At 32.9% G+C, this 15,074-nt stretch overlaps 1 protein-coding gene across 1 annotated transcript in view; it reads left to right on the forward strand.

The window, feature by feature from the left end:
• Nucleotides 1-15,074, forward strand: part of LOC148620510 (uncharacterized) — a 46,003-nt gene that overhangs the window by 22,005 nt on the left and 8,924 nt on the right. The window contains exons 3-8 of the mRNA XM_088581422.1: nucleotides 734-3,482; nucleotides 6,434-6,524; nucleotides 10,188-10,281; nucleotides 12,261-12,469; nucleotides 13,462-13,606; nucleotides 14,323-14,412. Of these exons, the coding sequence (XP_088437548.1) occupies nucleotides 734-3,482; nucleotides 6,434-6,524; nucleotides 10,188-10,281; nucleotides 12,261-12,469; nucleotides 13,462-13,606; nucleotides 14,323-14,412 (3,378 nt within the window). The remainder of the gene's footprint in view (nucleotides 1-733; nucleotides 3,483-6,433; nucleotides 6,525-10,187; nucleotides 10,282-12,260; nucleotides 12,470-13,461; nucleotides 13,607-14,322; nucleotides 14,413-15,074) is intronic.

The raw sequence follows: 15,074 nt of genomic DNA on the forward strand, positions 1-15,074 counted from the left end.
CAAAGAAATAAAATATGATTAATGAATTCACCTGATTAATTAAACCCTATTGCACTAATCTTATGAGGGTTTACTGTACATGTAATGATATTTATCTTGAGTGTTAACATGTAGTAAATAGATTACTAGGTCACACTGGAGTCATTGATTGACAGGCTACCAGCAATATGTTTCCAGGTTAGCAATATGTTAAAATAGTATTTAGTAATCTGATTCTGATTTATTGTGTTATTGATTGGGTTGCTGATTATATTACTCATTCTGTATGTGTATTCAAGTTTTTTTTCATATGTAGATGTGCTTGAAATTAAAAGCATAAAAATAAGACTAAATAGATCAAGTAGGGTTTAGTACATCTGTACTTAATGTTTTTAGTTTCCTGTTTTATATAAGTTGTAAATGTTCTTGCCTTTTGACCTTCAGGCCAGAAATTTTGGTTTCACCTTCTTTTGTACATGTAGCTTCTGTTAGAATAAAAATATACAAATACATATAAAAATTCAACCTTTCCTAAAAAAACTGGCAGGTATATAGTATGCAGAGATTGTAATCTATATTTCATTAGCTATGATTTTGTAGCTTATTTTTGAATGCAATAATTCACTTGTATGATGGATTACTAAGGACAAGCAGTCAAGGATATACATTACAGACAGGCCAAATCATTTTCAACTGTCCACATCAGTAAATTAAAACAAACCAATTTTATCAGGGATTTTTCTTCTATTTTCAGAGCAAGAAAACCTCTGGTGCTATGTCCAACATGTCAAATGGTTTCCCACCAGCTAGTTCTGACCCTCACCTTAAATCATTATGGCAGCAACAACTAGAACTCATGCAGAAATCTGTCAAAGCATATCAACAGATGGCAGCTCTCAATGTTGGAGGTGGAGCCATTTTTCAAAACCCATATTTCTCATATTCGGGTTATGGTTTCTATGATAATTATTTGGCAGCTAATCATAAAAACATCCAATCATCAACAGTAAAATCAGAAAAATCACAACCAAAAGCTCAAAACACAACAACTAATACCAGGAAAAGCAATAATACATCAGCAGCTTGCATTCAAAAGCAGCAATCATCCTTGGCTTTGCCACAGAGTCTTGGGAAACAGCAGCAATCTTCAGTAGCCGGTTCACAGCAATCTTTATCAGCTTCATCAATAAATCCTGAACAAAATCATAAAATTACATCTGCAGTGTCACAGAATCAGGAATCTCAGCAACAAACTTTATCTGTATTGTCCCAGGGTCTTGAAGAACAGCAGCAGATCCACCATCATGAAACTACAGTTCACTGGAAACCCACCGTACAGAGTCCTGCTGAAAATAAATTATGTGGTCCATTTTCCCCATCTTACCAACAGTATTCTAAAAATAAGCAAACTGTTGAAAATAAAATGAACACTTCCTGGCAGCATCAAGAACAGTCATTGGATTTAACTCAAAGACAAAATCTAGGACAGAGAGAGACTTCTCAACCTTTGGATTTCAGCATTAAACAATATGATTCAAATTCTCTTGCTAATGTAGCTTCAAAAAATCTAAAAGAACAACCCGTCGATTTTAGCAAAAGTCAGAATTTTGGTCAAAGTTTAAACAGGGCAAGTTCTTTTGATAAATCACAGGCATTGACAGTCAATACTGATTCAATACAAGCTTTTACCCAGTCAGGAAATGATGCATCAAAATCTTTGATAAACCCTTTAGATTCACCTCCATTTCCTAATAAGGAGGTTAAGAAGAAAAAGAAATTAAAAATAGATTCAGAACTTTTGTCACCAACTCAGGGAACAACGAATGGCCAGTATCCACACATGTATCCTTTCTTGCCAAATTATTACAGTGATCCATACATGATGAAGGCCTTAATGGCACATCAACAACACATGTACTCGCCCAATGCTGCACATGATGGACATATGTTAAAAAGGAAAAGTACTACTCAAAGAGATGGTGAGGAAAAAATTAAAAAACCAAAGAAAAAAGGAGATAAGAATACTAAGAATGATAAAGTGTCAGATCCTACTGTAAAAAAGCAAAAGAGCAAATATTTATCTTGCGATATCAAAAAGTCTGTTCAAGCAAATTCTGAAGCATTGAATCAAATTCAGAATAGAGTTCAAGAAATCCTTAATTCAGCAGCAGCTGAAATAAGAGAAAGTAAAAAACATGATGCTAAGAATTATGATAAAAATGATGTCAGTATGGATCTGGACTTCATAGAAGCTCACGAGCAGTTGTTAAATTCAGGGGAAGATGACTCATCCAATTCAGGGGCAGATAAATCTTTCAAAACAGATAAATTATGCTGTAATAGTTGTGAAAAATTAGGAATGAGGTATTCTCCATTGTGTGAGGAGAAAAAGAAAGTAGACATTGTGGATTCAAAATCAGAATTACCTTATTTTATAACCAGCAGTACCAGTTTATCTTTGAAATATAGTGCTAAAACTTATGGAAGCTGTGATAGTCTTTCATTAATTCCAAAATCTGAAACTTCTGAAGTTGTGACAAGTTCAAGACCAGTCGAAGTACCAGTCAATGTTTATGAATTTAGTGATGAACACTCAGATATGTTACCAAAATTTTCTTCGAAGACCATTGAACATTCAAATGACATGGGTACTGGAAGCTCTGATAAAACTCAAGATTCTAGTCAGATAGGTACTAAAACTTCTGTTCTTCCAACTTTTAGTTCTCATTTTAAAACTCCAGCACCTCAATGGAAGGATCTTAGTCAAAGTTTAAATGCAAATAAAAGTGAAAGTAAAGATGAACATGCCTCTCAGATTGAGTCTTCTGCTACAGGTGAAGAATCTCCTCATCGAAAAGAACTTTCCAGTCATGTTCAGGTGGACAACAAACTTCCACATGACAATATTATTGAAGATTTAAGTCAATATTTGACAGCCTCTTCAAGTTTTGAGAGTGACAAGTTAATTCAGTCTGCTGGTATGTTATTTAGTTCTGTCTCGTTTCCCTCTGAAAGTGCTATTTCCCTGACTAAATCTGATTTCAATACTGTTAGTACTTCTGTGTCAGATATAAAAGTCTCAGAAAAATTACATGTTACTGATGAAATTTTCAAAATACCTGAAAGTGTTGAAAGTTCCCTTTGTGCACTGTCTCGGTTAGAAAAAAATCTAAATACCAGCACTGATAAAAGTTTTGAAAATGAAGAAACAGATGAAAAATCTGAACTATCTGGATTACTTAATGGCGATAATTCTGATGATGAAAAGGAGAATTTATTCTGTGATCCTCCATCATTAAAGTCTTTCTCTGAATCTAATGATCTTTTACTGGATTTAAAACAAAGTGAAAATGTACCAGAATCTGGATTAGATCAGTTGGCATGGGTTGCTGATCATGTACAGAAAATTAAGACCAAAGTTACAGGAGAAGAGGAGCTGCTTTCCAGACTTCAGAATAATGAAAAGCTCAGCATGCCTCAGTGTTCATGTAGAGGACCAGGATGTAAGATTATTATTATAAGTAAACTGTAAGGTTCATAACTTCTTGAATAGAAGGAAATATTCTTGAAGAAAATTTAGTACAAGTTAACACACCAAGTTGGTTAAGGAATAAGGAACCTTAAATCATCATTTAATAAACTGTAAGTTAAGTACACATGTACAATAATATACATACAGAGATACTGTACCACAAGATTCAATACCATGAAGGTCAGAATGGTTTTGCAGTTTATGAATTTTATTGTTTAGGAATAGGTGCTGAAAAGAGCCAAAAACAACCATTTTCTGGTTTCCATAAAATATTTTGAGTAAAAGATTATTGAATGATCTTTATGAACTTGAAAGATTTAGACAGATTGGGGTGGGGGATGTTTAGGAATTAGGGACCAAAAGCAAGCATGAATACATGTTCAGTGTAATTGTATAAGTTACAAGTATGGATATATGGTATGGATCTCCTTGAAACTACATCATACACCAGGAATGTGAAAATGGAATTGATTTTTGGGGTAATTACCTCAACCATGAAGGAATAAGGTCAAAACAAAAAATTGGTTGAAAAATTCCTCCAAAATGAAAAAAATGGACATTTGGCCATAACAAAAAATATTTCTAGATATTCGTCCATGCTGAAAAATCATCCCAGACTCTTAAGTTTCTGGAAATATTTCATGTCTTGTCTGGAACTTTTTATAATAATCATTACTAAGTAACTTCTGGTTTGTAAATCATAGTTTTGCACTGCTAATTTCTTTGAAAAATGGTTCCTAATTGATGAAAACTGGTACGGATATAGCAGTATTATAGAGACACATATACTTTGATACAGCTGTTTCAATCATTTGTGCTGGTAAAATGGATCACAAACACACGCAAACGATACTTAAAACAACACTAGTTATTCTGCAAAAGTGACAGTTACTGTAGGAAAAATAAAATTCATCTCCCCACCCATATTGTTTTGAAAATTTCGATGAGAATCTATGAATTTTTTTATTATGGCCTTTTGTTTGAATTTTAAGTGTCTAAAAATATATGGAAAAAAATGCTTTCAGAATTGCTTTATAAATACATATATGTAATGTTTATCCCCCTGTAAAAGAAGTTTGGGGCATGGTGGTGTATAGATTTCAGTTGGTTAGCCATTTCTTTATCCACAGCTCGAATGTTTCCACTCCTGCCAAATTCCTAGCTTGGATCTCACGAAACCTATTGCATTGTTAGATCACTGCACTGTAGGTGTGAATAATGTTAAGAATTTCAGTTTCAATAATTTCATTAAAGATATGTTTTTTTGAGGTAGATAGTTACATATCAGCTCTGGTATATTGTTCATGGTAAACAAATAGAAGGACAGTTTTCATTAATGGGAAATGTCCTTCTGTTTACGAAATGGTGCAGTCATGCCGAAAAACCATTTAAGTTTCTATAAATAAATTGTCTGCACTTCAGAAGGTCTTCTCATGTCGAAACAAGCCATCAGTTTAGTCCTGATTTGACAACAATGATGAATAAAGGGTACTACATGTAGCTAGGAGGCAGACATTTATATCACAAGTAGATTGCTAAAGATATATCATACCACTTGTATTAACATGAAGTGTTATTTAAGGTCAAACTTGTTATGTCTGTAGGATAAATTACTATTGCTTTCTATCACAAGTGTAAATGGTTAAGGTCAACTTTAATTCATGTACAATGTATATAAAAGCAGAATTTATAGTTTACAGCCCTGCACTTCATTAATGGCCCATCCATGTATATAGAATGTACTTTAGTCTGCAATACAAGTCATTAAAGTCATCCCTATTATAAAACTTCTTGAGAAATATTCTTTTTTTCACTGTGAATAACTTGGTTTATTTTAACAGACTCATCAAAATAATTTTATTAGTACAGGCTTTTACTGTTAAGTTTCACATTGAAAGAAGAAAGCAATATACATGTTGATAATACACTGGTATGTTGTTCTGCAGTGTTTGGTTTGAAAAATAAAATATTGCATACAGTTTATGTTCAGTACATACATGTACATGTACTGGGTGTATAGAAAATCTTCATTTTATGTACATATGATGATACATGTATGTATAGAACATGCACAGTGGGGCAGTCAAAGGGGATGTATTCCCACCTATACATGCAATTGCAAAAAAGAATATTTTAAGCTTAAATTCCTAATTTTTCTCAATTGGTGTCAATTATTTCCTGATTCACATAGCCTGGCAGTTAATTATGTCCCATTCATAAACCTTGGGTCAGCCTCTAATGTGATAAAAACTTTTTGTTGATTTGACTTAAAATACCATCTTTACTGGCCATATGTAAATTATGTCAGAGAAACTTCACTACAAATTCAATGGAAACTTTAGGATGAAGTGTAACAGATTGATTGAACCTCAAATTACTTTTCTATTTCAAAAAAAAAAAAAAAATTGCATGTAAGGCATATACATGTACATGTTACTGTACTTGTGCAGTGTATAAAGACTTTCTGTAAACTTTATTAACATGCTAAAATTTTAATTAACACAAAGATATAAATAAATATATATTTATTTTTTTCATTGCTATAAATAAAGTAATATGATTTTATGTTGCTGACAGCATTTTAAAACAATACATTTGATCTGTTACGTGTGTGTACATGTATTTAAGGCTGTTTGTTCATGTAATTGGATATTCCTATACTGTTTTTATAATATTTTGTTATAATTCTTATTTACACATGTACATGCACATGTTTGATTAACATGGGTCATTAGTGAGTGTGTACAATATACATGTATTTTATCAATTGACAAAAATAAGATGATAGGTCATTCAGCAAAAAATTTTGTGATCTTAAATGGACATTTTTAGTAGGAATTTGATTAATGTCACATGACGCCTCAGTTCTGAATGACTGTACAATACACTTCATCAAAACACTATATAATATGTTATTTACAGATATACCCTCAGAAGATCAGGAGGGACCATACTACACCCATCTTGGTGCTGCTAGAAGTATTGCTGCAGTCAGAGAATTAATGGAAAATAGGTACATGTATAACCATTTATCCTACATTTATATAAGTGTATAGAGAGGAAGCTTCAGGGTAACATCCCTCCCACATCTACCTTGAAATAGTGTACTTCTACATACATGTATATCAGTAGCAAACTAGCCTACTAGCAATCGTTATATATACCAGTAGCAAAGTGCTTGCTAACATAGGCCATCAAAAAAAATTCCTAGATTCAACATTTTTTTTAAATTTGGGGAAAACAGGTAGACAGTTTTCTAAAAAATTTTATATCAATTTAAGTGAAAAATGCTGTCTATTCGAAAGAAATTTACCTAAATTCGGATAAAAATTCAAAACAAAGTTTTATGGGGGGTGAAAAAATTGGGTTGGGAGATGATATTTTTATTTTGGCCATTTCACAGCTCAAGAAGGTTTTATGTAGAAAAAAAAATTGCATACATTTATGTTACTGTATTTTGCCATAAACTTGTTTCCTGACAATACAGCAGTGTAACAAAAAGTAATACAGAAAACAGAACTTTGTGAACAAACTTCTTTCTATAAAAAGCACTGTGTTATGACTAAATGTTCATATGTTAGTCATAGAATTCTTCTTGGTCCTTGCTTTTGTATTTAGAAACACCCCCCTCCTACCAAAAAAAAAAGAAAAAAATAATAATAATAATAAAAGTACTGGAATACTGTCTACACTACATCCAAAATATTATAATAAAATGCTAGGTTTCATTATTGAAGAAGACAAACTTGAAAAAAAACTTTGACCTATGGTTCATTTTAATTTCTCACTTTAATCATTCCCATCTGCACATGTCATGTCTTAGGTGACCTTGAACTTGACAAGAAATTCGTGAAGCTGACTTGCATATTGATTGCATTGTGTCTGACATTTTTATGCAATTTTATACTGCTGACTTTAATGGTGGTTTATTTACATACAGTATTTAAAGGTGAAGGTTGCTTTGTAACATGTGTCACTCTCAGTACGAATAGGCATTTTGGTGCATTACCATGTGTGTATATACAATTACTGTGTTTTTAGGCTGTGAGGAACACTTTGTCTCGTATGTAAATTTTTTGGGGACTCCAATTACAACTCCTCAGCCTTCTTCATTACAAAGAAGGAAAACCTCAGATAGGTGGAAGAATGTGTCCAGAATTTTTCTGATCAATTCTCAAGGTTGAATTTTTTACTGTTACTTTTTTGTGTGCTCCTCGCTTCACACCAAAATGTTTAGAAAAGTTACTGTTCTTAATTTGTAGCAATACCTAACTAAATACTTTTAGTGCCACCTGGTGGATGCAACTACTTTGATACACGTGTCACTACAATTCTGTCATATTTTTCAAGAAGTAGTTCTCCTTTCTGTGTCCATGGTCATTTTTCAGTGAAGTAGTTCTGATTGATTTTTTCTAAAGTACATGTACAAATGTATGTTAATTATCCTGTATGTCCAATTTGAATAACTTACTGACCAATAAAAGTAATGCAAATGGGCAGAAAAATGGAAAAATTGCCTGATTGTACAGTGATTTGTAATGAACAAATAAGGCAATTCTAACTAAACCATTCAGACTAATAACATTACCTTCTATTTAGATTCAGCAGTTACTATTAACATCAACAGCTTCAGATAAATCACCCTTCATTTCTCACTTGGCTGAAAACAAATATCACTCCTTTGTTATTGTATGAGTAATTGATCAGAATACAGTTTATATAACAAAGACTGAGTAGAGCACCTATCAAATATATTGTTATTCTTTCCTATTTTATCAGAAATTGTTTCGTTAAACAATATTTTTCATTCCAACTTTTTCTTAATTGGGATTCTGATTTTTGCTGATGGATTTTAAGACTCTCTTGGTGACAAAATAATAGAGTTTTTGCCCTTTTTAATTGAGTAATTACTAAATAACTCGCCTTAAGTGGGCTCTGTTCATCAATGTCACTGTCTGAATGTTAATGGCTTGAGGATAATTGATTCCGAGTAAATTCCTGGCCAAATTATGTCATCAAATTAAAAGTATAATGTTTGGAATCTTGCTTGTTTGTCCTCTGTAAAAGATGCATGTACATTGTACATGTAGAGGATAAATTGTGGTTTCGTCTACTTCTTGGATGACTAGAAATTTGTGGTGTTATACCATTGGCGATGTGATATGACGTTGATAGTGAGGTTGTGATATTTCTTACTCTATTGGTGATGTCACAAATGAACAATTACTAGAATTTTCGACATGACTGATTTCAAATGTCAAGTAGCTAAAATATTTAAAAAAAAAAAAAAAATCATGAAGAAGGTTTAATAATTCGTGAATGTTGAGTATTGCAAAATATCTACTCAAGTTATTGAATTTCAACATTATAACAAACGAGCCTCGGATAAGGTTGTAACAATAATAAAATTAAATAACTCATGTTGATATTTTGCGATATTCCAGTTTCTTTATAAACTGTCAATGACCAGAAGTATAAAAAAATGATTTATGAAAGACCATTTAGCAAATCCTAGTCATAAATGTCTCATTTATTGTCAGAAAGTTTTACAAAGAATGTTTAAGTCCTGAATATCATGAAATATAGACCATTCCTAAATTGAATATTTACTTTGGCTTTTCAGGAAACTTCTAAATCAGGAATAATTGCAGGGTTTCTTATGTGAATGGAAACAAATTTGTGTTCGTATAATGTTATGGCGAAGTTGTCTGCGTCTTCTGGGTACAATTTGTTTTTGTACGATAACTTAAGTTGTTATGAAATTTTGATTTTTGTTTTACTTACCAGTTGTTGTGTCCATAATGTATTGAAAGTCCCCATGCTTAAGTGTGTCAAAAACTAATATTATGTCCACACTTGCCCCAACTGTCCAGGTTTCAACCACTGATGTCGTATCATTTTGTGCTTGGTAAAGCTTTTTATTAGTTAAAACATTTTAAAAAAATATTTGCTTCCTATTTGTGAAAATTGGGGAAAATTGATGGGATTCTTTCTCTTGTCTCATTTCTGTGGAAAAAAAAGTACATTTTGTACTTCAAAATATTATTTTGCTTGATGGTATTTTAATTATTTAAATGCAATATACAACCCCATGCAGGTCCGGGTGTCGAAAGAATAGGCCTGCAGCAGCGCTAAGCTTGTCGTAAAAGGCGACTAAATAGTGCTCAGAAACCTAGCCGGGGGCTAGGCGCTCTGCCCACAGAGCAACTGGGATGTGTGCCCCAGGTGGTGGAATGGGGTACCCCTGGCATGTTACATGCTGGGGTTGTCAGGCTATAATACGGAAAACCTGACCGCAAACCATAGTGGTGCACCGTGTTGGGAAAGATGCCACATTCCTCGCACGTTAAAGAACCCTGCTGTGGTATTTGATAGGAGTAGGAACCTTTGCGCTCCGCCACAGGAGGCTAAATTGCCCGACCTTACCCATCCCCCCTTTTTCTAGTGGCAATCAAAATTTGTGGACCCTGTTGTCCTTTTGACCCATCCTTTTTTTTTATCATTTCATGTTCATTTTATCATCCATTTCATGTTCATTGTCTGAATATAGCTGAAATATTGCTGCTCGGACGTTAAACCCCAACAAACAAACAAACAAAATACAATATACATGTAAGTTTTAAGTTTTAGTAGTTGTTTTGATTGTTGGAATGTTCATTGTTGACTTCTATTACAGGACTGGTTTATCTGGCAAGGCAATACGTATTGAGAAAATTAGATATACTGGTAAAGAGGGAAAGAGCTCACAGGGATGCCCTATAGCTAAATGGGTAAGGATGTAATGATGGTTGATTCTGCTTCTTGTGAGACTGGATATTGCCATGAACTCTGTAGCAAATTTATGGTCTTGATTCGGGACATTTTAAAATATTGTCCTGTGTAATTGATTCCTGGTACCACCTCAGTACATGTTCAAAAAATATGTCTTAGTCCCAGCTTAGGCCAAATTAAAAGCTGGAATTTGTAAGAATCAGTCAAAATCTGAAAATAATGAATCACCCTCAGAAAAATCACTCATAGATAATGGTTTACTGAAGACCAACTAACAGTTCATCTTCAAAATGTCAGAGGATGCAGAAAAGTACAAAGTTATAATAGAATGAGAGGTAGAAAATTACTTTTTTCCCTTCGATGATGATATTGCAGTGCATTTCATATTATAATTAATACCTCAAATTACTTACTTTTGAAAAAGAAATGGATGCCATTTGTACATTTCAGATAACATTTTTGAATATGGTTTCATTGAAAGATTTGTGTTTTTTTTCCACCATGCTTCATCCACTGCTTGATTCGTATAGAGAATAGCACTTCAATTTTGCAGTTGGTAGTTTCTAATTTTATAATCATAAGTAATTTTTTTTGATAGGAATCAAAGTAAAAATATGGGCTAAAAGTTGAAATGATGCATGTAACTGGAAGCTAGGTGACTTGCCTTAATATTTAGATTCTCTTTCAGTAATGAGTGATTTCAAAGTTTTTTTTTCCTTTGGAGATGGTAAAATTAAGATTTTCAACATATCAGCTTAAGTGGGTATTTTTAAAATCTTGATTTTACCATGCAGAAAGTGTAGAAAAAATTTAAATCAAGCATAGACTGAAGGAGAATCTGTTTCCCCCAAGAGATTTGTAGAAAACTTGAAATGTGTATAATGATAGGAAACCCCTCGCAGAAATTGAATTATATCTTGGTGACCAAAAAGTCACATGTTTGTAATCAATTGGTTAGAATGGGAGTCAAATTTCACTCGCTCAAACTCAGATGGCTCAAACACCCTTGATTTCTCGAACACAATTTGAAGTACCAATTTTTTCTCCTATATAACCAATATAAATAACCTTGGATTTCTTGAACCCTTGAACTGACTAGTCAGTCTGTTCAGTAATATATCTTAGAGAATAACCCTCACTAACTGGAACTCGTCTGCCATTTTGTCAGATTGGGTAATAAAAGTTGTGAAAATCTGAAACCCTATCATTAATCAAAGCGTCAGTTTAGTTAACTACAGGTAGCATTTAAGTCATCACTAATTATGTAGTTTTAACCTTAAATAGTACTGATTGAAGTTCAAGAATGTTCCGACCTCAATATGAAAGCATCAAAGAAAATAAAGTGAAACAAAAAACTGACTAAGGAACTTAAAATCTGAAAGTTTTTTTTTTTAAAGAAAACACAGCATTTTTAATGTTTACAAGTCATCATTATCTTCCGAAAGAGAATGAAAAATATCCAAGAACTAACAAAACTTTGTAGGAAGTTAGCAATTTCTAATGATAAAGTCAAACCCGGACGGGCAATGACAAAAATCTGGAAATCTACAAACTTCAATTTCTCGAACTCTCGATAACTCTAATGCATTTCAGTGCTCCCTTGGAGTTCGAGCTACCGAGGGTTGACTGTATCTTTATTCTCAAGATCCATAATTGATAAGGTACAAAAAAAAAATGTAAACTTGACATCTTGTATTTTAACCTTCCAGCTAACTGTTGCCTTGATATCTTTATTGTTTGAATGCTTTCTTTTAAAAATAATAAAGTATTTGCTGAACTCCACACTTGAATAGAATCAATGTTTGATGGTTTGCTACATTGTAGTTGATGTTATAAGTGAGAATCAAATTTGATGTGCGGAATAAAGGTAAAGAATGTAGACTTTGTTTAGTTATCAAAACTTGCATGATATGAACAAAAATTTGACTCAGGTTTTCTGTGACCAGTCTTACTAAATGTTGTTTATGATTTACAACAGATAATCAGAAGATCAAGCTCCGAGGAGAAGTACCTATGTGTGGTGAAACAGCGACCTGGTCATTTCTGTGACACTGCTGTCATTGTTGTTGTAGCAGTAGCCTGGGAAGGTATAGAACAAGATACTGCTGCAGATATGTATGACTACCTCAGAAAGACACTCACTGCCAATGGATTTGAAACAGAAAGGAGATGTGGTACTAATGAAAGGTAATTTGTAGCCTAGTTTTTGTTGTGTCTGGCCAGGCAAAAATAAATTTCTGTGTACTCAGCTAAAATGTACAAGATCTTCTGCTATTAATAGCAACATCAATTATAAGAGAGGAAAACAGTTGCCATTACTACTGACATGTAGCAGCCCAGATTTTATTGGGTCTACTCTTAAGTAAAATATGTTTTGTACTGTTTTTTAGAAATTTTAGGTACTGCATGCAATACCAACAAAAAGTATAGGTACTTCTCTAACAGTACCTGCCATATTAGGTGCTACACAACTGTACATAGGTACAATTATCAAGACTCCCCATGAAAAAGTCTTTGATTTTTTGTAGAAAAAAATTCTAATTATTTGAACTTCAGATTCTTACTCTCTCTTCATATCCACTGAAACACTTAGGATGGTAAAATTTCTAAATCCTGGAAATATGACTTGGCAAATGCCGTGGTTGCCATGGCACTTAAATTTTATTCTTTGAGTTCAGGATTTGAAATTGTTTGGAAAAATACAGTCAGTGTTCTTAGTGTTACCCCACAAACAATTGATCTAATTGAGCCTTTATCTGGGGTGCTTTCCATTATATAGTTTGTTCCATTTGAACCACAGATTCATGCTCAGTTATTTGTTTGTACCCTGTATTTCACTTCAGTAGACATATCAGATGAGCTGTTCCAATTAATGGAAAACAAGCCTGCTGTTTTACACATCAAGTGTTTCATAAAGTATCCCCTTAAACAATAAATACTCCACTGTTTAGATCCTCTTCCTGTTGTTTAAATATTCCATAAATTATTCCATAAAGTATCCCCTTAAACAATAAATACTCCACTGTTTAGATCCACGTCCTGTTGTTTTATATATTTACATTTGTTTTACAGAAAAACCTGTGCATGCCAGTATTTCATAAAGTATCCCCATAAACAATAAATACTCCACTGTTTAGATCCACTTCCTGTTGTTTTATATATTTACTTTTGTTTTACAGAAAAACCTGTGCATGCCAAGGAATTAATCTGTCAAAGAGAGGCGCATCATTCTCCTTTGGCTGTTCCTGGAGTATGTACTTTAATGGGTGTAAATTTGCCAGAAGTCAGTTTGCTAGAAAGTTTAAACTGAAAGATACAAGCAAGGTTAGTTTTACTCATTTTAAAGTAAAAAATTGGAGTATAAACAGTGATTTTGGAAATACATTTGAAGAGAGAAAGAGCAGAAATGCTGGTCTTTTTCATTAAAACTGATAGATGAGGTAAAGCAGACGTCAGGATTATTACCAAGCACACTAACACCAGTATTCTAATACTGTTTGGCGGATTATTTTGGAAGTTGTAAAATTTTGCGACTTAGAGTTTTTTCATTTGGCAGATGCTTATAGGTACACTGAGAACTAAAACCCAGAGTAAATGGTTTGTACTTTTTAAGACTGCTGAGATTTGCCAATATTACCTGCTTTACAGTAGTTACGATAGGATATAAATGATCTAAAATTCATGCTAGGCAGGAATTCTTGGTAAAAAAATGAAGTAAAATATTGAAAGCAAAACTCTGCTAATTTTTTAGAAGACAACTTTAGATTTGCTAAAATAATTTGAAAGATCAAGAAGGAAAAAAGAAGATGAAAGGAAAATTGCTGTCATTTTGCTTCAAATTGCTAGAGACTTGACAGATCTGTCCTCAGAATGCAATGATAAAGACCCAGAATACCCGATTCCTTTAATTCTTTTACACAAATAGTCTCTTCCTAAATGTTTCACAAGCTCTTAGGTAAATTAAAACCATGAAATTGTGTACACAGTATCAGTTAAACATATGGTAAATCCTTTTTTATATTTTTTTTTTACAATTTCAGGAAGAAGAATTAGAATCTAGATTTCAGAAGTTAGCCACTGATGTTGCTCCTCTGTATAAACAAGTTGCACCAGATGCCTATGACAACCAGGTATGATAATGTAGCACACACTGAAGTTGATGAAAGGGACCATACACTTATCTAAAGCTAACAAAATCCCATATTTAGTCGTTGAATCATTAAAAAAAAAGACAATTCATATCTAATTTGAAGGAAACTTAGGTTTATGTTAATGAAATTAAAAAATACCAATTATGTTGTAAATATGTATATTCATATTGTTTGTACTCAGCACAAGTTTCAAGGTGTAACTATTATAGGCAGCATTAGATTAAAATATAAGTAAGTAACAAGAGTAAGTATCAAAGTAAGAAATCTTGAAATTCAGCATAGGAAAATTCTACCATGGGATAAAGCCTTAGGGTTTGAGGTGTTGTGAACTTTGTGTTGTCATTTATTTCCATAAGAAGTCTATGATGCAACTCCAGTTTGACAACTCTGATTACTGAGCCAGTGTACCCTCTAGGACCTTTTTTTTTATTTTTTACATCAACAGTGACATGAACCTAGTGATTTCCGAATTAAAAAAAAATTAAATGTGTGTATTGATTTTTTTTTATTATGCTGTACATTTGAAGGAGTAAATATCTCATCTGCAGCATTAGATCTAAACACATTGGAAAACCTAAATCCTAAAATTATTGTAAGTACTCATTACCACACAACGACTTCTTTGGTCTAAGGATTAAATG

This window comes from Perna viridis, chromosome 4 (assembly GCF_037379345.1).
Source record: "Perna viridis isolate PV_CMFRI_1.1 ecotype Kerala chromosome 4, ASM3737934v1, whole genome shotgun sequence".
Classification (NCBI taxonomy): Eukaryota; Metazoa; Mollusca; class Bivalvia; order Mytilida; family Mytilidae; genus Perna; species Perna viridis.